Here is a 23,186-nt window from a genome sequence, read left to right as displayed (position 1 = left end):
AATTGCATCTCCTTTAGTCGGTGCAAAACCCATCCTATTCTCACTCCTGATTAACTTATGGAAATAGTTACAGAAGCTCTTCCTTTTTTGGGTTCTAGCATCTTATTTGTAATCTCTTCAGGCAACACATTTTCATTTCTGATAATAGAATTTATATGGTTGCTTTAACTTGCAAATCCTCTAGTATTTATTTATTGCATTTCTGATTGGCATTACTCATAATTCTCAGTTTTTAGCGATGGTACTTTGTTTAACTTACATATAAATTGACTTTGCTCTGAAGTATGGAATTGGCTGGAAGGATAAAACTTTCAATGTTTTGTACAACATAGTTTGGCTATTTTATTATCTAGAATAAGCTGACATTGACTTTATGAGGGACTTAGGCAGCCTTGCCTATCCATTTGTGTTCTTGATGTTTGTGTGTTAAATCTCACATGTTCCCAACTTGAAATTGTTTTCTTGTGCTGCGTTCTCAACATACACTTTCTTTAAAGATATCCCAAGCTGTATGATTTTTTTTTTACTTGGTCCCATAGGAATTTTAAGAGTTACACTACTCCATGAAAAGAGCTCCAGAGATAAATGTGTATTTGAGGGTGTGCAGACACACACACACACACACACACACACACACACACACACATACAAACACACACACACACGACTCTGTTTATTTGGGACCCGTGATAATCAAAAGTGCTATTTTCAACAAATACTTCTGAGAAATAATCTGAGCACTTAATTGGATGCAAAAGAGTGGGTATTTACTATTCTACCCTTTAATTAGCATAATCAGTGTTTCCAGTAGCAATAGCAATTGGAAAATCGCTGGTTTTATTAGGTTCATTATTCTCCCTTAGTGTAGTTTTGCATCAATGTGGCTATTATTCTTAAGTTGCTTTTTTAAAACAAGAGTTGGTACTTACTATGGGAAAAATCCTTGTACAGATCCCACCAAACTCTTCAGAACAAATCATTAGAGCAGAAGTTTCAGTTTGGTTTTGTATTTTGTTTTATTTCTTCCTTTAAGTGACAGAGTGAATGTCACAAGGTGCACATGTTTTAGGAAGGCCCTTGAACATTTTATCATGGTTGTGCTTTGGTGGGAAGTGTGTGTGGTTTAGGGAAAGGAGTTAGTTCCTCCTTCTAGGGAGTGACTGGGTGGAAAGAGATGGACTGTATGTATGTGAAATTCAGAAGTCTGAGCGTTTTCATTGCTTTTCTGTGCTCCAGAGGAGTCACTGAACAGAAGGAGCCAGACGGCCAAGATTCTATTTTCTCCCCATCCCACACCCTTTTGGAGGTCAGATTATTATTCTTAGAGTCTTTATGATGCATTATAAAAACATGGTTTGGGCCAATATTGGGATGAATTATTCTGTTATTAACACTCTAGGCAGAAGTACCTGGCACCATCTTGCTCACAGCTCTTCCAAGTTTGGAAGCTATTGTCTAGGAGACTTGGCTTACATTGAAAACCATAGCTAAACTCCCCACGGTCTCTCTGAATCCCCTCCTGGTAATAGCCTACCATGGTCCTGATACAGACTCTTGGCAGCCATGGGGATCTCACTCGGATCATCCTCTGCCATTTCACTCCTTAATACACTCTATAGCTCCTCCATAGAGAGGTGAAACGTGCCCCTAGGTTTTTATGGTTCTCTTGGATCTTACAGTCATGGCTGTCTGCCTTTCTCTGAGGATTAGGACTTCTGAACATGGTGAACCACCTCAGCCATTAATCATGTTCAGTTATCAGGTATGTTCATTTAAAATATGAGCTTGCTCTAAATGGAGCTTCTCTGTTCATACCCTGACCATTAGTGAAGTCCTGCTGGAGTGTGGATATGCTCATGGACCATGACTAATGGACGCAAAGGTGGCCAGGAATCCCATCTTTTAGGCATCATGTGTAAGGCATGTCAATGCTTGTGTATCTTGATGAACTCTGGCAGCATTAGTGTCATGGAAGGAAAACATTTTAGTCCTATTAAAGGTGAATGCATCAATCTCCACAAAGCCTGCCTGGAAGAGACTCCGGAGAACGATGGATTTTCCCAGTGATGGATACAGGCCAGGCCACCCCCCCATAGCCCTGCCTGGCAAAACATATGGGTTCCTGAATGACATTTAGGGCCAGTTGGAATCCTGTTACTGGGAAGCTGACCTGGGGCCACAGGTCTGCCTTGAATGCAGTGGTTTTCCTGCTATCTCTTCAGGCTGCTGGGCAATGGCTCTGTCCCATGGCAGGAGTGGTAGAATGAGAGATGCACCAACTTGACTTTTACTTGCTAAATGAATGGCGTGTTTTCAGTCGCCTGGCCCTGAACCAGATCTTTTTCTGCATAACCACTTATGAATTCAGCAAAGAGGAAGAACACTCTGATTATGAGTTGAGCAGAAGGAAACAAAGTCCTGAAAATAAATGGCAATGAGACAAGAACTGTGAATAAGAAAAACTACAGGAAAGAATGCTACAAGAACCCTCATGCCAATGAACAAATATCATAGCAAGTTGAATAGTGAATTAATGAAGACTGCCCAGATCTCCCTAGCAGTAAGATTCACTATCAGATCCATGACTAAATGTTTTGGCCAAGGAAATAATATTCTGTTATGGTTAAGAGTTAAGAGTTGCTGAACCCTGAGTGAATTCAAATCTCAGCTTTGCCTTTTGCAAGCTTTGTGACTTTGAGAAGTTATGGCACTGCTCTGTTTAACAGTTTACTCATCTGTTAAGTGGACATAATTGTAGCACCCACCTAAGAGCTGTTATAAACTAATAAATGTAAAGCACTTAAATCAGTATTAGACATGTAGTGTTATGAATCTTATTTTCTTGGAAGGACAGAATTTATTTGCATGGTGGTCTCTGCCTCAAAGTTAAAAAATGTGACAGAAGGGGCGCCTGGGTGGCTCAGTTGGTTAAGCGTCTGACTTCAGCTCAGGTCATTATCTCGCAGTTTGTGAGTTCAAGCCCTGCGTCGGGCTCTGTGCTGGTAGCTCAGAGCCTGGAGCCTGCTTCGGATTCTGTGTCTCCCCTTCTCTCTGCCTCTCCCATGCTCATGCTGTCTCTCTTGTTTCTGAACACTAAATAAATGTTAAAAAACTTTTAAAAAATGTGACAGAAGAGGAAGGAATCTAGAGCCCAACAGTTAGGGGGAAAAATGAAGCTAGGGTAGAGTCATTGACAACTCCCTGTGATTCATCTAGAAGCTACATTGTCCAATATGGTAGCCCTTAGCCACATGTGGTATTTAGAGTTAAGTTGAAATTAATTAAAATCAAATGCAGTTAAAAAGTTGGTTCCTCAGTCTCACTAGCCACATTTCAAGGGCTCAATAAGCACACATGGCTGGTGGCTTCCATTTTGGAAAGTACACAGTAGAACATGTCCATAATCAAAGAAAGTTCCTTTGGTTAGTTCTGGTTTAGAGCTGTAGTGACCAGCTGAAGTGCTAAGATGATTCAGCTTCCTTTAATGACTAATAGTTTTTGAACATTTAGTTTTCAAGACATGTGCATTATCTCAGTTCACCCTCCCAATGGGCTTAAGAAGCAGGGACTGACAGTTTTCATTTTATGGGTGGGGCAAATCACACACCCAGAGGAGGTTGTTGCCTAAGGTCATGCAGCTGGAGAAGGGTGGAGCTGGCTGGATCCTGCTCCAGGTGTCCAAGTTCACAGCCTGCATTCTGAGCTGCAATGGCACCATCTTGCAACATGACACACCCAGTGTACCTTGGAGCATAGAGGTGAAGTGCCAGTGCCAAGGGGATCTTTGGAGCAAAGATTGGTGTCTTGGGGAAGACAAGGAGGAGGTCCTACTCTGAAGTGACGACTGTGGAAGCTTATTAAGAAAACACAAAGCTGACAAAAGGTTTTGGGCTAGGACTTAAACACAGAGTTCTGATTTCTGCCTTTTTGAAGCAATAATAAATGGCTACCAGAATCCTTTCAAGTGAATGTTCTCTTAAGAACTTTCCGTGGTCTGAAGATTCATTAAATGGTCAACTTCATTCCTAAGGGCTTTTATGCTTAAGTCTGAGACAAGTGTATAAACAGACATGAAAGTGCTACTGGGTTAAAAAAATGTGACAGAGCCCTATGGTGAGCCCTGGAGGTACAATTGTGATTAAGCCAGACTCTGCCCTTGTAGAGACTTATCCATCAATAATGGCTAAATGCATGTTTCAATTAATACTTATGTAAAATCTATTAAATAAGCACATCATCATTATTCCCATTACACATTTAGGGAAACATGCTTAGAGAAGTTAAGTCACTTACTCGAGGTCATAGCTTCTAACCCCCGTCCCACATGCTTAAGAATGTGATGCAATGTCCCTGGAAGCCAACCCAGGGTTTCTGAAAGTACCTGTCTCTGGGCTGTGATCCAGAGGGGGAGAACACCATTGTCCCACCATTCAGTCTTATTCTGTGTGGTCTTGAAGGAGTACTTCCAGTGTGTCTCTGTGTTAAACATCATGTTGTGAATGACTCCATGATCTTCAATCCAGCGACCTTGGGAATGAAGGAGGGAAGGTACTGATAAGTTCTATGAATGGATACTGCCAGCGGTGTCAAAGTGATCTTAAGACCTCCTCCAATATCCTTCTGGTTGGCCTACTTCTTCTGGGGGACTGTCACTCTGGGTGGCCACCCTGGGGCTTTAGATTTGGTTTTCTGGAGGTGCAAACATTGGTAGCCATAATGAAAGGGCTAATAGAATCTCGCACCTGCCAGATTGGATCTGTTGCCTGGAACAGTCCTGGAGGAAGCTAGGGTGGGCTGTGGAAACTGATGGGCGAGGAGGGAAGGCTTAGGGAGGCCAGGTTACTTAGGTTATTCTGTGTCCAGAAGGCAAGAGCCTGGGATTTGGATATATCCTGTGGGGTGATATTCCTTATCTTCTGCTTGTGATGGTCTGATTCAATATTGAATATCCAGTGAGCCCAATTCTTGGCAAATATCCTAGGGTTTTTCCTAGGACTCCCATTGGCTGTGCTGTTTGAGGAAAACAATGGAATCAAGAAAGATTTCTAGACATAGATGGGTATAGACTTATTTCTCTCTACTTAAAGAAGGAAAGTGGATTTTGGGGAATGTGAGTAAGCTAGATTATTCTTGAAAACATAAGAATTGAACCAGATATAGAAAGTACCTGTGATCTTACACTGTACTGGGGAAAAGGAGAGTGCATACTGGGGAGTAGTCTAAAGACTTAACCAAAAGACCCAGGGAACAGCTGAGTGTCCACTCCCCCACATTCTGGAAGAGATTCCTCTGGGTGACCCTACTGATTGCAATAAGATAGTGATGATTTCTCCTATTTTCAAGGTAAATCAAGACAGGACATTCTGTGACTAGACCTTGATTGTCACGGGAATCGAGAGGGGAAAATTCTCCACTGGCTCAGTCGTTGCCAAGCTCCTGGTGGGTAAAGTCCTCTTAGGATGGCCAAGGCTTTCAGCTGGGAAGAAGCAAAAATACTTGTTGCTTTATCATTTCTGCCTTGTAGGTACACCATGCTTGGAATCACTGGAAAAAAGTTGCACTGCTGTTAGGGACTGGGGTCTTGGTATCAAGGTTCCTGGTGAGGGATCAAATTGGATGGTCAACAGGGGAAGAGCATGGACTTAGAGTCCAAAAAGAGCTGGGTACCAGCTCTGAGTTAACTTCTGAACCTGTTATGTGAACTTGAACAAGCCCCTAACCTGCCTGGCCTTGGTTTGCCTGAATAATAGTGGGTAGGGTTTGTGTGATGAAATCATGGCACATATTTATTGTCCTGCCTTTAGAGATTTTCCCCTTTACAGGAATCAGGCACAGAGTTTGCTCAAGATCATGTAGCAGTACTGGGCTTTGAACCCAGGAGGTTTGGTTACACCCCGCTTTTTTTTTAGTAGGTAAAATTTGCAAAACATAAAAATAACCATTAACATTTTAAAGTGTACAATTCAGTGGCACTTATAGTCACAATGTTGTGCAATAATCACCTCTTTCTAGTCCCAAGGTATTTTCATCACTGCAAAAGGAGACTGTACCCATTAGCAGTCACTCCCCAGTTCTCCATTCCCCTACCTGCTACTGGCCGTTAATCTGCTTTCTGTCTCTATAAATTTAGGTATTCTGGACATTTCATAGAAATGAAATCTCACAATATGTGACTTTTTGTGTCTGGTTTCTTTTACTTAGTCTCATGTTTTCCGGGTTCATCCATGTTGTAGCATATATCTGTACTTCATTCCTTTTAATGGCTGAATAATATTCTGTTGTATGAATAGACCAGAATGTGTTTATCCATCTATTAGTGGACATTTAGGTTGTTTCTAGGTTGTTTGGCTACTGCGAATAATGCTGCTATGAACATTCATGTATAAGTATCTGTTTGAGTCCCTGCTTTCAATTCTTTTGGGTATATACTTCAGAGTAGAATTGGTGGGTCATATGGTGACTCTATGTTTAACTTTTAGAGGAATTGCCAAACCATTTTCCATAGTGGCTGTACAATTTTACATATCCACTAGCGATGTCCAGGAGTTCCGAATTCTCTGCATTCTCACCAATACTTGTTTCTTCCTTTTTTTGATTATGGTCAACCGAGTGGATATGCAGGGGTATCTCATTGGGTTTGCTGTGCATTTACTGAATGACTTAAGGTGTTGAGCATTACAACCTGGGCTTTTAATCTCCCCGTGATACTGTATGTCACGAGGGGGGTTGAATACCACAAGTGAGGGTACTTTGTTATGGGTAGATGGGGGCCAAATGGACAAGAACTTTTCCTTTTTTGAAATCTACAACAAATCCTCTCCTTGTTGTAGTGTCCAAGTTTTCTCATGGTTGAGCCATGTCATGTCACAGCAGATGAAATGGAAGCACAGAGATAATTCACCCAGGTAGTAGCTTGCTTTTGTCTTTATCTTTTTTACCTGCAAATCCTGGATTCTGTTCTGTGTGACTCTTCCTGCCCAGTAAAGAGCAAATCACCATGGAATTATAAATGCCTGCCACTTCACCTGTTCCAGTATTTATCCATGGTATCTATACCACCAACATTAGAATCAGTTGAACTACTGTTAAAAAAACACAAATTCTCTGTTCTCCAATCTAGCCCTTCCTCAATCCACACATCTAGGGTTGGGTCTGCGAGTTTGCATTTTCTTAGCCAACTGACATGTCAGAGCCACTGGTTCAGGGACTGTTAGTCATTCACACATGTATGTGGATTAGTTCTAGCAGATTACCCATTACTCCAAAATCTGGGTTGATAGCAGCTTCCCTAAGAGCCCAAAGGGAAGGCTGGCAGCTGTCAAAACCTGGAGTATTCCAGTATCTGGGGAAGCTTGGGGGCTCAGAGACATTGGGAGGATTTGGAGGAGGGATAGGAGGAAGCAAAGGACACCATGGACATGGAAACTTCCCCTCCCTGGACCTTAATGATTCTGGTTTCCAGGCTCTGGGACCAAGAGGTCAATTATAGTATCAGTTAAATAGACTAGCCTGGGAACCCATCATAGAATCCCTTTTCCCCTCAAAGAGATGTTACCCAAGTTTCAAACAACTAATCTAAAATGAGTTCAGGGAGCATGACCCTTCCATTTTGTGGCATGGCTAGTCCCAGTAATTGCAAAAAGGGAACTGTCTCCATGGTGTTTGTGTTATTTCCACCCTGACATTTAAAGGTATGTTCTAGGGGCGCCTGGGTGGCGCAGTCGGTTGAGCGTCCGACTTCAGCCAGGTCACGATCTCGCGGTCCGTGAGTTCGAGCCCCGCGTCGGGCTCTGGGCTGATGGCTCGGAGCCTGGAGCCTGTTTCCGATTCTGTGTCTCCCTCTCTCTCTGTCCCTCCCCCGTTCATGCTCTGTCTCTCTCTGTCCCAAAAATAAATAAATAAACGTTGAAAAAAAAAATTAAAAAAAAAATAAAGGTATGTTCTAAATCTAGCCAGTGGCTGGGGACCACTAATGACCCAGCAGGAATTTCCATTGCCCCTTCGGTTCCTCCTTCCTGCTGCTCAAGCCTCTTTATCATGGTTAAGGCCCTGTTCTGGAATGTGGGCAGAACAAGATGGGGAGGTGGGGGGAAAGCTAAGAAATGAACAGTTGTAGAGAGCAGCAATCAGTTTTACTAAAATTGCATTTTGTACTCTGGAGACAATCAGGGACTGGGCTGGCAAAGCTGCGTGAAGGCAACAGTGTTGGCCATGCCTGGAGTTCCAGTAGCTGCAAAGGAACTGGTTTCACTTGGGTTGGGTGATGCTGCCCTCACTGCAGTATGATGCTACAGAAGCGGGGCTGCTTTCAGGAGTGGGACACCTGGGTTTGGTCTTGGCTCTTGAAAGCACTTGTTCTTCCCTTGGGCTTCATTTTCCACCTTCATAAAATGAGAGGATTAATGATTTCCAAGGTCCTCTCTGGCTTTATCCATTCTGAGAGTCTATTATCCATGTCATTTCAGTGTCTGTGATGTGGGTAATTATGCAAGTTAAACAGGAAGTAGGATGAGCTCTCTCAGAGAGCGTTAATCCTGCTGCTTGCTAATTATGCTTTAATCAGGGTACAATGCATACTCCCACACCATACCAGTTATGGCAAGATGCAGGTAAATTCTCCCAGCCGAGCATTTCAGGTGTGGGAACGAACCCAGCTAGATTTGACTCCTTTCTCTTGATTCTCAGAGACTGACATTTATTTATTTCTCAAATACTTGCAAGGTGAATTTAGAGAAACATCAAATCCAGCATTTGATCCAAACCCTCCCCTTCAAACATTTTGACCCAAGTACTATCCTCCATTGTCCCATGGTGTTCATAATCTAGGGACCAGGGGAGAGAGTTAATAAGAGAGCATGTTCTGGGGGTGCCTGCAATGCTCACAGTCACCCAGTCTTAGGATTCCCCAACTTACAGGCCCTGCCGAGAGGCAGGTCTAGGTACCATATTTGTACCATGTGATGTCTCCTCCCTACATTCAGTTGGCTGGCGAGGAACCCAATTCTCTCTCAAGACTTAAACCAAGAGATGCAGTAACTAATCAGCTGGTGGTGGGCTCCCAGTAGCCTACCATGATAGGTCATGAGCAAAAAGAGAAAGCTGGTTGTGAGTGAGAGAAGTAGAGATAAGAGAGTTCCTGGGGCTGATTAGAAGGAGCACTGGGTTTCTGGATGTCTTCTTTGGAAAAGTGTCTATTCATGTCTTCTGCCCATTTCTTCACTGGGTGATTTGTTTTTCAGGTGTTGAATTTGGTAAGTTCTTTACAGATTTTGGATAGGGTTGATGGGGGGGCAGGGGAGAGGGGTAAATAGGGGATGGGCATTGAGGAGGGCACTTGTTGGGATGAGCACTGGGTGTTGTATGTAAGTAATGAATCATGAGAATCTATCCCCAAAAACCAAGAGCACACTGTACACACTGTATGTTAGCCAACCTGACAATGAATTATGTTGAAAAAAATAAAAAAAAAATAGGGACCACTGGGTTTCTGAGAGCCAGAAAAGTGGGATCTGGTTTCTCTAACTCCATTTTCCATTATTCCTAATAATCCCTCATTTGGTTCCCTTGCCCAAGTTTGCCTGTTAGAGTCTTGCAAGGTGGTCCTTTCCCTTGAGCTAGTGTGAAAGGATTTCTGTATTTTACTGACATAGCTGGAGATCAGTGCTCCAATAGATGCTGAACAAAGTGCAGTGGGAACACAGAAAAGAGGGTATCAGGGAAGGCTGCACAGAGGAGGTGACACTGGAGCCTGGTGGCAGGTGAGAGTAAATGCAGTCCATCCTTGAGCAACATGGGCTTGCATTGTGCAGGTCCATTTACATGCCAGATTGTTTTTGACAAATACAGTACAGTACTATAAATGTATTTTCTCTTCCTTATGACCTTCTTAAAAATTTTTTTTTAACGTTTTATTTATTTTTGAGACAGGGAGAGACAGAGCATGAACAGGGGAGGGTCAGAGAGAGGGAGACACAGAATCTGAAACAGGCTCCAGGCTCTGAGCTGTCAATACAGAGCCCGACGCGGGGCTCGAACTCACAGACCGCGAGATCGTTACCTGAGCTGAAGTCGGACGCTTAGCCGACTGAGCCACCCAGGCGCCCCTCCTTATGACCTTCTTAACAACATTTTCTTTTATTGTGAGAATATAGATTATAATACATATAACATATAAAATATGTGTTAATTTACTAAGTTATCAGTAAGGCTTCTGGTAAATATTAGGTTATTAGTTTTTAAATTTTTGGGGATTCAAAAGTTCTATGTGGGCTTTTGACTGTGTGTGGGTTCACCACTACTAACCCCCATGTTGTTCAAGTGTCAGCTGTATTTGCCATGATTTTTAACTATTAAAACTAAGCAGTTCACTGCTTGGGCAAAAGTAGATAGTGGTGGTTTTATAATACCCTGCTCGAGTTGTAACCATTGTCAGTTACCTCCCTTCAAGGATTAGGTAGCTCAAGTTTGCCTAGTTCTTATTTGTTAATGACCTAAACTTACATGATATGCCTTGGGAAAGAAGTGAGCACTGTTGTTCTGTTCTGTTGTTGTGGACAGATCACTATTTTGGCCATTGTTAGATGGCTTGAGAGTTTAGTTCCATAGTTTGAACTAAGATAGGGTCAGGCGTCTACCCGGTAAGACTGCTGAAAATCTTTCCTTTTTTGATTATAATGACAAAATGGTCGAGATGGTTCACGACAGGCTTATTGTTGTGAACAATAACAAACAACAAAATTGTTGTGACTGGCTTATTGTTCTAGAGCAGAAGCCCTGCTCTAGAAGCTGTAATTTTTTCAGTTTTTGCCAGTGTTTTAGGCTATTCCTTGGCTTGTGATGGATGAAAACCACTCCTAAGATCAGGACTAGACCAGACGTAGACTTTAGACCTATACTAGATCTGCCAAGGCTCAAACCTTCATGGGCCTTCAGATCATACAAGAAATGGGTATCTGTGCAGTATTGCCGTTGGCTGTCAGGGAGTGTCATTGGAACTGGACACACATGGCATTAATGCCATTCCATCCTGCTTATACTTTGCATTCAGCATTCATCTCATTTCCTCTTGAATTTCAGGTGATTACCTCTAAATATGTTTTCTCCATTAGTTTAAAAGCTTCCTAAGAGTAGGGCTGTGCTCATTTATTTTGGTATCAACCTGGCACAAAGCATAGGGCTTTACCCTTAGTAGGCATTCAACAAATGTTTGTTGAGTTTAATTGAAAAAACTCCCTCTTGGGGCGCCTGGGTGGCGCAGTCGGTTAAGCGTCCGACTTCAGCCAGGTCACGATCTCACGGTCCGTGAGTTCGAGCCCCGCGTCAGGCTCTGGGCTGATGGCTCAGAGCCTGGAGCCTGTTTCCGATTCTGTGTCTCCCTCTCTCTCTGTCCCTCCCCCGTTCATGCTCTGTCTCTCTCTGTCCCAAAAAATAAAAAAATAAACGTTGAAAAAAAAAAAAAATTAAAAAAAAAAAAAAAAAAAAAAAAAAAAAGAAAAAACTCCCTCTTACTTCTGCCCCATTTGCAGATGGCCAGGTATGCTCTGAACAAGTAGGAAGCAGAACCTGATTTAATCCAAAGTCAATTTGGGAAAAAAGATATTTTAGTGGGATTAAAATAAACCATGCCATAACTTAATAACTCAATAAGGGCATTCCTCCCCCCCCCCCCCGCCCCAAACATTTGCTCTGTTCCTATCTACTAATTTTCAGGTGGAACAGTGTATATTTACAGATAGTCCATCTGGGTGTAGACACACTTTAATCCTGAGAAACTGCTTGTGTTATTCACTAATTCCTTTAAACTAATCTACCATATAAACTATAAGCATATCTTCATTTTCCTCCCAATTTGTGATTCATTAAGTTCACATTCCCAAAACCAAAGAAGAAAATGTCTTGTTAACCAGCTAGTATGAAGTCAGGAAGAATGGTTGCCAAATCAGGTCAACTCACCACCTTAAATCCACCCAATATTCCATTCTCAAGCTAACAAGCTCATTCAGAACCACAGCCAAGACACTGATGGGAAAGCAGCCTCCACTGATGCTGAAAACCACACTCACCGAAGTGTGCACACCCAGGGTACCACCCATTGATAATACACTGGACCCATAACAAAAGTACTTGAAATGAGAACAGGTGAACCAATCAAAATTTAAAACCTTATCAATTCCTGCTATAGAACTGAGGCTTGTCCCCAACACTAGCACTCATGATGGCAGCCCTTGTCTGGACAGAGAATATAAAACCCTAGCATGCCCATTTTACTAAACCACTCTTGCTCATGTGTAAGTGCGAATGAAAAATGCTGATGCTGCTTCTTTTTGACATTGCTTTTTAATTATGGTCATCAATAAATCATTTTATCCTTGAACAAGACTTGAGAATGGCCCTAAGGCAGAGGCACAATTCCTTAGGAACTAGGCCAACAGAGAATGGTCTTTCACACTCTATACCTCTTCCTTTATCTGCTGTCAAAAGCAGAAACGTTCTCTCTTTGAGCAGCTGGAAGTAGACGGCTTCTTGAGTTCCATCTGGAAACTCTGTTAACACACAGTTCTACCCTTGACCTGCCTTACTAGCCACTGTCACGGAAATGGGATCTCTCCGCTGTATTTTTTTTTCTCACTTTATTTTCTCCTCTTACCACTATAGTGGACTGAATGGTGCCCACTGGCACCCCCCGCCCCCCTCCCCCCCCCCCATTTATATGTCCATATTCTTATTCTCAGAACCTGTGAATGTTGCCTTATTTGGAAACTAGGTCTTCATAGTTGTAATTAAGGATTTTGACATGAGATGATCCTGGATTATCCATGTTGACTTTAAATCCAAAGACAAATATCCTTACAAGAGGCAGAAGAGGAGAGGACTCAGACGGAAAAGGAGAAAGGAGACAACATGATCATGGAGGCAGATATTGGAATGATGTGGCTACAAATCAAGGAATGCTGGTAGCCACTAGAAGACAAAGTGGGAAGGAAAGATTCTCCCCTTGAACCTCTGGAGGGAGCATGGCCCACTGATACTTTATTTTGGGCTTCTGGTCTCTGGACTTTCAGTTGCTTTAAGCCACCCAGCTTATGGTACTTTGTTACAGCAGCCATAGGAAACTAATACACCTGTGCTGTTACCCTCAAGTGGTTCCAGCTTTTCTCACTCAAGACCTTGGAATCCAGAGCAGTCATGATTTTTTTTCTCAGTTGCTGTGGTGTTTTGGGCTGACACGTTCTCATGTGTAATCCATAGACCTGAAGCATCAGCATTACTTGGGAGCTTCTTGGAATGGCCCCACCTCAGATCCTTTGAACTGGAATCTGCATTTTAACCAGATCCCCAGGTGATTCATATACATATTCAAACTTGAGAAGCACTAATAGGAGAATCTCTAAGGTGGCAATTAGATCTTTTCTCTACCTGGAAGAGTCCTAGTTTCTTCATGTTAATTATGGTGTGGAGGTTTTATAAAAACAAAACCAAATCAAATTCTTTGGTTAGAAATTTACACTGATGTGGTATAGATGACATGGCATAATGTCTGGAATTTGCTTTACAAGGTTCTAGAAAGGGGACACCTGGGTGGCTCAGTCGGTTAGGTGTCTGACTTCAGCTTGGGTCATGATCTCACATAACCTGCATTGGGCTCTGTGCTGACAGTGCCGAAACTGCTTGGGATTCTCTTCTCTCCCTCCCTCTCTGCCCCCCTCCATCGTTCATGCTCCATCTCAAAATAAATAAATAAACTTAAAAAAAAAAAGGTTCCATGATGTGCCTGGGTGGCTCAGTCACTTGAGCATCGAACTTCAGCTCAGGTCATGATCTCATGGTTTATGAGTTTGAGCCCCACATGGGGCTCACTGCTGTCAGTGCAGAGCCCGCTTCAGATCCTTTGTCCTCCTCTCCCTTTGCCCCTCCCCCACTTGAGCATGCTCTCACTCTCTCTCTCTCTCTCAAAAAATAAACATTAAAAAAAAAAAAAGTTTCCAGAAAGAAAGGCAGGCAGGCAGAAAAGAAGAAAGAAAAGTCCACTGAGTGGAGACAATGGAACAGGATTGGCAAAATGTGGAAAAATTCTTACAGTTCGGTGATGGGTATAGGGGGTTCCTTGTGCAATTTTCTCTGCTTTTTCTACACTAACTTTAGAAATTAGTGTACTGAAAAGTTAGGGAATACCCTGGTTTTCCAGCCTTCCTTATTTTCAATTATTTTCTTTTCTTATTTATTTTCTTAATAATAAGAAATATTTTCTTATTTCTCCACTTTTCGTTCCTTGTGGAAATGATTAGTGTTGGAAACACGTCTTTTCTGTCTCTATCTGTGGTTTTCTTTGTTTCATCTGTGTTTGGGGCTTTGTTGACTTCCAGGACTTTTTCAGTGGAGAGTGGTTTCTGGGGGAGAAGGATGGGAGCTGATTAAAAGGTTTACATCTTCTAACTAGGTTTCCAACAACATCTGCTGGGCTTGTACTGTTAACCAGCAGCAGGGATTTAATTTCCTTTTCCTTTCCCTACCTCTCTTACCTCTTTCAGACTCTATTTTTTTTTCACTGGATAGAGTGTCACATGGGTGACCTTTGGCCCTCTGATTTATATGTGATTTGTGTATTATACCTCTAGTTCAAGGGTTCTCAAGTAGGGGGTGATTTTGCCCCCCAAGGAACATTTGCAATGTCTTGGAGACATTTTCGGTTGTCACAACTGGGAGAGGGGAGGGATGTTGCTAGCATCTAGTGAGTAGAAGCCAGGGATGCTTCTAAACATTCTACAACACACAAGACAGCCCCCCTAAAGACAAAGAATGATTTGGCCTAAAATGTCAGTGGTGGGACATTGAGAACCCTGCTCTAGTCTTAAAGATCATCTAAATACATTTGGCCATGCTTCTTTTGCTCTTGTTTCAGGCAGAAGGAGAGGTGGATTCATGACTGGTTATGACATCTATGAGGACTTTTTACCTCTTATAGGTTGATTTTGGGATAGAATGTAAGTAACTGATCATTTGTGCAAATTGTGCCCTGCCCACCTCCAGGGGGCACCACCCACATAGCATTCATGAAAACAGTTCTTCCCAGAATTGTGCTGTACACCGTCTACATGGTTACAAGTGGTGGTTCTGATTTTGGAGTTGTTCTGGCGCGGTTCTGGAATTGGGAGAAGCTTAATTTCTGACTGATAGGGACCTTGAGCCTACCATCGAGTGTCCTTCCAAGAAAGGAGGAAATGAAGAGCAGAGAGGACCTCACTGTTATTATCCTCCACCATCATCTCCTTACGAGCATCCCCCTTTCACCTCTGATCCATATCTATTTGACTAGATTTAAAATTGTTAAATTATAATATCACAGCTTACATTTTCTATAGCCTTTGTCTGAAACATGGTGGTGATAGCTTCTTATTTTCAGTAGGTTCCTTGGGGGAGAAAATATATGCTGCTGCCATAAGACTTCCTATCCACCCACCACTTGCTTGGCGGGATTTCCTTAGTTTCAGCAGCATAACTTATTCTCACTGGTCTTCAATCACTTTGCAATAAAAACTGAGATTGCAGAAATGTTCACTGTCATTACCAGTGATGGAGCAGTAAGTACAGGCTTCTGGAGAGGGAGAAGGAATTGGGTGATTTAAACTAGCAGAATGAGCTTCTAACCCTCAGAGAATGGCTTTTCATTTCAGTGAGATCTGAGGGGAATTGGGACAGTTCAGGGAGACTGGGGGGACCATGCTGGGATGTGGCTGTTTGCAGGTGTGGGTACTGTATCCACGGGGTGCCCCATAGCTGAGGCTGTGATTTCTTGGGACTGAGTACTGGGCCACTGGACTGTACACCCCCATCCCTACATCGTCAGCCCCAGGCTGGCGTGGTAGACCTCAGTACTTCCTGCCAGTTCTTCCTCTGTTGGTCTTTTCTCTGATAACAGTCCTTGACTTTCCACTGGGAACCCACCAGCCCCTGACTTGCAGTCTACCTGGTTTGTGTGAGGCTTGCCACCCCATTAACCCCAAACTGGGGGTGGACACGTAGTCTCAGCTTGGGTGTTCAGCATTGTTCCACTCTCCCCCGGGCCATAGCGATTGGTTCTGAGAAGTAAATTGGTCCAATGAGAGCCAGCCTTGGGAATTTTGTGGTCACTCTTAGAGAGAGACAGAAAGAAAGAGAGGGAGAGGGAAAAGGAGGGAGATAGATCATTGTGATGACATAATATGAGGATCTGGATTACTAATGCCTGTAGTTATCAATTAATTATGTCTTACGGTACTATTATCGGTTGAACTGTTTGTCAAAAAAGATGTTGAAGTCCTAAGCTTAGATGCTCAGAATGGGACCTTATTTGGAAATAGGTCCACTACAGAGATGAGGTCATGCTGCAGTGGGGTGGGCCCCTAATCCAAATGACTTGTTCCCTTACAAGAAGATGACTATATGAAAACAGAGACACAGGGAAAATTCTGTGGATTGGATGGAGGATGGGACTGTGGCATCTACAAGCCAATGAATGCCAGAGATTGCCAACAAACTACAAGAAGTGAGGAAGAGACAGGAAGGATTCCCTGTGGATTTGAGAGGGCATACAGCTCCATTAACACCTTGATTTCCAACTTCTGGACTCCACAAGTGTGAAACAATAAATTTCTGGGTTTTTTTTCTAAGATTAAAAAAAACCTTTAAGCAATCCCTACACCCAACATGGGGCTTGAACTCACAATCCTGAGATGGAGAGTCACATGTTCTACCAACTGAGCCAACCAGGCACTTCATAATTTTCTGTTGCTTTAAACTGCCCAGTACTGTTAAGTAAACTGTGGTACTTTGTTATGGCAGCCCTAGGAAATGACTATAAATACTTTCAATTAATAATTCTCCCCCAACTTCTTCTCCTCCTCCTCTTTGTCCTCCTCCTCCTCATTTTTGCCTAAGCAACAGAAAGTCTAATACTGATGTGGTGACACACTATGATTGGACAGCCCAGCCTCCATGGACATTTATTGCCCCTCTGACATCAACCCTTGGGGTTCAGGGGTTAGCCATAATTCTGCGGGCTTTCTGGAGCTTCACTCTGGGGCATGATCCTGTTAACTTTTGCCTTTACACAAAGACTGATGCTCACCTCCTGTTTATCTAAGCCCCATCAGGGACCTGTTTGTGCTAGGCAGAATTCCAAAATGGTTCTCAAGGTTCTTGTCCCCTGATATATATGCCTGGTATAATTCTTTTCCCTTGAACATAGGTGAGACCTGTGGCTTGCTTCTAACCAACAGAACATGGAGAAGTTGAGATTTTGCAGATCCTTTGAATCCTTATCAGTTCATTTTGAGTTAATCAAAAGGGAGATTATCCAGCGTGGGTCTGACTTTATTAGGTGAGCTCTTAAAATAGGATTTAGAGCAGAGAGACCCTCTCCTGTGGCCTCAAAGGAGCAAGTTGCCATGAATTCTACAGTTGCAGGGAAATGGATTCTTCTAACAGCCATGAGAGCTTGGGACCCCATCCTAGCTGACACCTTGATTGTGACTTTGTGAGACCCTGAGCAGAGGCTCCAGCTCACTGGTGCTGACTCCTTTCCCATGGATACTGAGAGATAATACATGGGTGTTGTACTAAACTGTTTGTGGTAATTTGTTCTGCAGCCACAGAAAAGTAATACATCATTCTATTTTAAGAAACTTCCAGGTCCTGTGGCCAAGTTCCCGTGTGTGTGTGTGTGTGTGTGTGTGTGTGTGTGTGTGTGTGTGGCATGGAGTTTGGGGGTGGGGGTTATGAAGCCAGGTGGGAAGAAGAAAACTATGTTGGAGGAAGTAATGGCCCATTCACTGGGGGAGGGGCTGAGCTTGATTAATGTGCAGGCCTACCCAGTGCCCGTCTTTGGGGAGCTGGAGGGAGAATGTTTCCTCCAGAGCTAAGGCTTGCTTTGCACTTGGGAGCTTAAATCCTAGACAGGGGCTCTACTTCCCCGTCTTGTAGATGGTGCTGGGGGAGCCTGTACTTGGAGGAAAAATTTACATTCTTTGCAAAGATTTTTTTGAGTGTAGAGGTGATGAAGTAGGATATTTTGAATTAGTAGCCAGTTTTCAAGAAATCTTCTTTCCTTGAGTCTTTTGCTCAGGACTTCTGCCCTTCCTGTTTCAAGGAGAGGATGCTATTGGAGAAAGCATGGAAAGTGGGTATTCCTCTTAAGCTCTGCCCCTTATGGTAGCCATAGAGGAGCTGTGGTGCAGTAAAAGGCTTATGGGGGGGGGGACACAGCCAGGTGAGAACACATCTCTCTGTCTGATTCCCCGAGCTGTCAGTGAAAGGAAACACAGAGGCAGAAGGATCCACAAGAAAGGGGCTCTTCATCTTTCTCCCTGGCAGAGCTGCAGAGAAAAGGAAACAACACCTGAATAGATCTGTGGGATCTGGAAACAGAGGGGACATGAGCCTGTGTCTTGGGACAAGTCCTAGGAAGTGGCAAGACCTTGGAGTCACTTAAGTGTATAGTTGGCCATTGTTCCCACTGCCAGGCGCAACAGAGATGCTAAAATAATTGTTGAGTGGAAGAATGAATACGTTGGAAGCCCCCTTAAAAACTCTCCAGGAGGACTTTCTTTACCAGCAGCAGGGAAAACTGATGAGGGTCATGTGACTCTGGTTCTGGGGTGAGGGCTGAGATACCCACACATCTGACAGCCCCCAGGTATGAGGAGGCTCTGCTGCCCATATCTGGGCAGCAGATTCTCTGGGGGGCCCAGGGTTCTGACCTTCGGCAGCTGAGTCAGCTGTCTTAGGGAAGCTTGCTCATGGGTCCTTGTGCCTGGGGCATGGCTTCTCCTGGCCTGGGACCACCTGGCCCCTGCTCCTTGAACTCTGTCTGGGAAGCTCAGGGAGGTGGCCACATGGCTTCTCAGACCTGAGCCTGTGTTGGAGCTAGGATGTGAAGCAGTGCAACAGGCTCTTCCTCATCACCTCTCTTCTGTTAAATTGCCCAGAGGTGTTCGTAAGAACACAAGTTAATTAGTCGTTGAGCTAGGAGAGCCCCCTTTATCATAGTTTGTGTCAGGTCTGTACCCTAGAATCTGATGAGGTCTTTGGGTGCTGGCAGCACACATTTTAACCATTATTTTTTCTATTACGGATAATTCTTGCGCACACTGGAGTCAGACAGAGGTCGGCTTGAGCTCAGCTCATGGAGACAAATGCTGAGGGTTTTGCTGGGTCTGGGGTGGTCTCTGTTTCATTAATACAACATACTCAGGATATATACTCGTTTCCTGGAAGCTCTGGGGATGGACAACATTCAGAGGGGTTTGGAAAGATTACTTAGAATCAAAGACACTGACGGGCTGTAGTCATGCTGGAGGGTAGGGATTGAGGAACCAGTGTCTGGAACCATCCAGGACTGAGTCTGAATCCTGCCTCTGCCCCAGAAAAGATTTGTACATCTTTGAGCCTCAGATATCTCTGCCCTGTAAAGAGGGTAACTGTCCTGACTTCATATCACCGTTAAAATTATTGAAAGATCTGATGATCATGGTACCTGCTTGGCCTATTCATGAGCAGGTTCAACCATTCAAGGCAGGGGTTTTCAGCTGGGGCCAATTTGCCCCCACAGCAGACATTGGGCAATGTCTGGAGACGTTTCAGGTTGTCATATCGGGAGGAGGGGTGCTCCTGACATCAGGTGGGTGTACAGACCAGGGATGCTGCTCAGCATTCCACAGTGCACCGGATATCGCCCCTCCAACCCCAGCACAGAGAATGATCTAGTCCCAAATGTCAATAGAGCTGATGTTGAAAAACCTGTTTTATAGTTGAAGCAGAGTGAATGTTCACTTGCTCAATAAATGGCAGGTCTAGTTATAAATAAGAGGGTTCAAAGGAACATGTTTTTTCCACAGTGGGTGAATTAAAAAGATTATTTTGTATACAATGCTTTGTTATTTATAGGCAATACGTTTCACATGGTCCAAGATCTAAAAATTATACAGGGGGTACAATCCAGTCTCCTACCCTGTGCCCTCCTCGGAGGAACCAGTATCGCCAGTTTCTTGTGTATTTATCCAGATTTCCTCTATGCATCTACAAGTAATTGTATGCATATATATACACATCCATATTATATGAACACATATATTCATGCTACACACATTCTTTGCATCTTGCTTTTGTCACTGAATCCATTTTGGAGATAACTTCCTATCAGGACACAAAGAACTTCCTCATTTTTCTTTTGAAGGTAACAGACTATGCCATTCAATGGGTATCTGGTATTTTATTTAGCCATTCCCCTCTGGGTGAATAGTTAGGTTGTTTCTGTTTTCTTGTGGTTACAAATGCCAATGCAATGAATAACTTTGCATGTACATCATGCATCATTTTCTACCCAGCAGATATATATCTGTTGGATAAAGTCCTACAAGTGGAATTGCCAAATAAGAAAATTTGTGCAATTCTGATTGTATTGGGTGTTGCCAAATTACCCTCCATTGAAGCTGTACCCAATTCCATTTCCCACTGGCAATGAATGTAGACGAGGAGGTGCAGTAATTTTATAATTTTTAAAATTTGCTCTCACTGTTTATATCTTCTCATCAAAAATCTTCTGGGAATAAATAAAGGGTGGGCATGCCTTATAATATTTTGTGCCCATCATATTCTCAGTGTTCAGGGACCCAGAATCTGCCCATGGGAAGTCTTTTAAGTGTTACAAAGTTAATGCCACTGGGAAGTAGCATTCTCTTTCTCCAGAAAAGGGCTATTTAGTTCCTGCTTCCTGGCACTAATAGTTCCCAAATGACTTGCCTCTCAAAGAGTTTACATGTAGGAAAATCTCCCTCTGAGTGGTTGTTCAGCTTTATTTTTTAAGTTTCTGATTCAAGGGCCCCTTTGAGAGTCTGATGGAAGCGATAAAACCCTCTCCCCGAAAAAGGTACTAGCAGTTTGTGTATCATTTCAGAGGCTCCCAGAGCTGCCTTGGACCCCAAGGGAGTGGTTTTCTGGATAGGGGTGAGGCTCATACTGCCAGGCACCATTCCATACCCCACAAGAGGGGTCTGTGGATTCCAGGCTCAGAGCTGGGCAGAACCAGTTCCACGTGGCCAGGGACACCCTGGTTCCAGGCCTGGCTTCTTCCTTGCCCATTTCTTGGCCAAGTGACTGATGAGTTATTTGGCCTCTCTGAGCCTTCATTTTCTCATCTGTGGAATGAGGACAACACTTGCTTTGCAGTATTGTTGTATTGGAGACATTGAAGCCTAAGCACCTAGCACATGCCTGGCTTCAGGCCCATGTTGGAGAAAAGAAAGCTGATGTTATTCTTACTATCGTGGAATCCTTTGCATTTTGGTATTTGGGATTATGGAATGACCACATTCCTTCCTATCACAGACATCTGGAACATGCTCTTCCCTATGCCTGAATGCTTTTCTTTCCTCTTGTCTCCTGTACTCTCTTTCAATTCTCAGTTCAACTGCTCCATCTCAGAGAGCCTTTTCCTGTTTCCAATTTCAAGTCAATTTGCCCTTGCTCTCTTCTGGAGAAACTCTTCTCTTCCTTCTCAGTGACTTTCCTAGTTGTAATGAGATCTGTTAGTATCTTTTCTTGTCTAATGTTGTGTCCTCCTCTTGGGCTACACGTTCTAGGTAAGCTGGGGAGACTGGCAAGGGCAAAGGTACTAAGAGAGGTCGGGACTGGGTGGAGGCACAGGCAGGTGACCTTTGTGATCTGGAAAGAACCGTGTAAGGGAAAGAGAAATAAGAGAAGATAGGAGAGAGTGGATCAGGGGCCAGGTCATGGGGACTTTCTGGGCCACAGAGAGACAAAATTTGAATTCTCTTCAAAGAGTATTGGTGTCCCTCCAACTCTTCAGTAATAAGCCAGGGAATCCTCTAATCGAATTGAGCTCTTTAAACTTTAATGTTTTACTATTTTTATAAAGTTCTTTTAATAATTTACTTTTGTTTTTTTAAATCATTATTTTTTTAAACGTTTATTTGAGAGAGAGAGAGAGAGAGAGAGAGACAGAGCATGAGTGGGGGAGGGGCGTGCACACACACACACACACACACACACAGGGAATCTGAAGCAGGCTCTAGGCTCTGAGCCATCAGCACAGAGACCCATGTGGGGCTCGAACTCATGAACTGCGAGATCATGACTTGAGCTGAAGTCAGATGCTTGAATGACTGAGTCACCTAGGTGCCCTTAATAATTTACTTTTGGAAAAGATCACCAGCCACTGTGTGTAAGGCAAGGTGCAGGGTGGGTGGGTCTGGGGAACAGGGAGCAGGGGCTAGGGAGGCTGCAGCTGTGTGGTCCTGATTCTGTCTGCAGACTGGGGCTCTGTAGCAGTGGGGTTCTAGAAACCAGAATATTCTTAGCTAGTGCTTCTTCCATTTGCATGAACTGCCTCCGTCTCCCGAGAGCTGGTTGAGAATGGGCTGTATCTCAGGGAATGACAGACATTGGGGCTTCCACTAGCATTGGCAAATTGGCTGCAGAGTGGAGCTTACCTGAGATGGTGGTGAAGTGAGACGGGGACGTCATTGTCACGAAGGGTGGTGTGAGGTACTTGGCCTTCACGCCCTCCTGGGCCAGCCGGTCCATGTTGGGGGTGTCCACATCCTGGTCATAGTTCCAGCGGAAGCCATCGAAGGAGATCAGCAGCAGCTTGTTGAAGTTCTTCCTTCCAGGGACAGGGTGGCAGCTGGCCCAGCCCAGTAGGATGGGCAGCAGCAGCGTGAGGACCCCAAACCCTGTCATGCTGCGAGCACCAACATCACAGAGTTTGTGGGCCGGCTCCCATTTTCTCCCTTTTTTATCTGCGATTGAACAAAGTCCAAATTGATAATTCTGCCTGAGCTCCGCTGTGGATCAAAACACCTGGAATGTAACAAGATGTCATGTTTTACGTGATGGAAAGTTCTGGAAATGGATGGTGGTGATGGTGGTACAACCTTGTGAATGCATTCAATGCCACTGAACTGTACACTGTAAAATGGTAAAAATGGTAAATTTTATGTCATGCATATGTTACCATGATAAAAATAAGTCAAACCATGTGAAATATTTTGGACTTTTATATCAGTTCCACTATTGTGAAGATTTGGGGAACAAATTAGATTGGTGCTTTCCTTTCCTCAGTATATTCTGTTTTTATAGGGAGAACAAATTATTGTGAATTATGACTACAAACGCAGCCACCATGGATTGAG

At 43.6% G+C, this 23,186-nt stretch overlaps 1 protein-coding gene across 1 annotated transcript in view; it reads right to left on the bottom strand.

Moving 5' to 3' along the window:
* LOC131500960 (ectonucleotide pyrophosphatase/phosphodiesterase family member 7-like) overlaps window positions 1-22,802 on the bottom strand; it is a 28,630-nt gene extending 5,828 nt beyond the window's left edge. The window contains exons 1-2 of the mRNA XM_058710565.1: window positions 22,485-22,802; window positions 4,382-4,527 (exon numbers count right to left, since the gene is read on the bottom strand). Coding sequence (XP_058566548.1) covers window positions 4,382-4,527; window positions 22,485-22,734 — 396 coding nt within the window. The 5' untranslated portion in view covers window positions 22,735-22,802. The remainder of the gene's footprint in view (window positions 1-4,381; window positions 4,528-22,484) is intronic.
* Window positions 22,803-23,186: the final 384 nt, after the last annotated feature.

This window comes from Neofelis nebulosa, chromosome 18 (genome assembly GCF_028018385.1).
Source record: "Neofelis nebulosa isolate mNeoNeb1 chromosome 18, mNeoNeb1.pri, whole genome shotgun sequence".
Taxonomy (NCBI): domain Eukaryota; kingdom Metazoa; phylum Chordata; class Mammalia; order Carnivora; family Felidae; genus Neofelis; species Neofelis nebulosa.
Note: the sequence above shows the minus strand (reverse complement) of the source record. Positions and strands in the feature narration are given on the sequence as shown.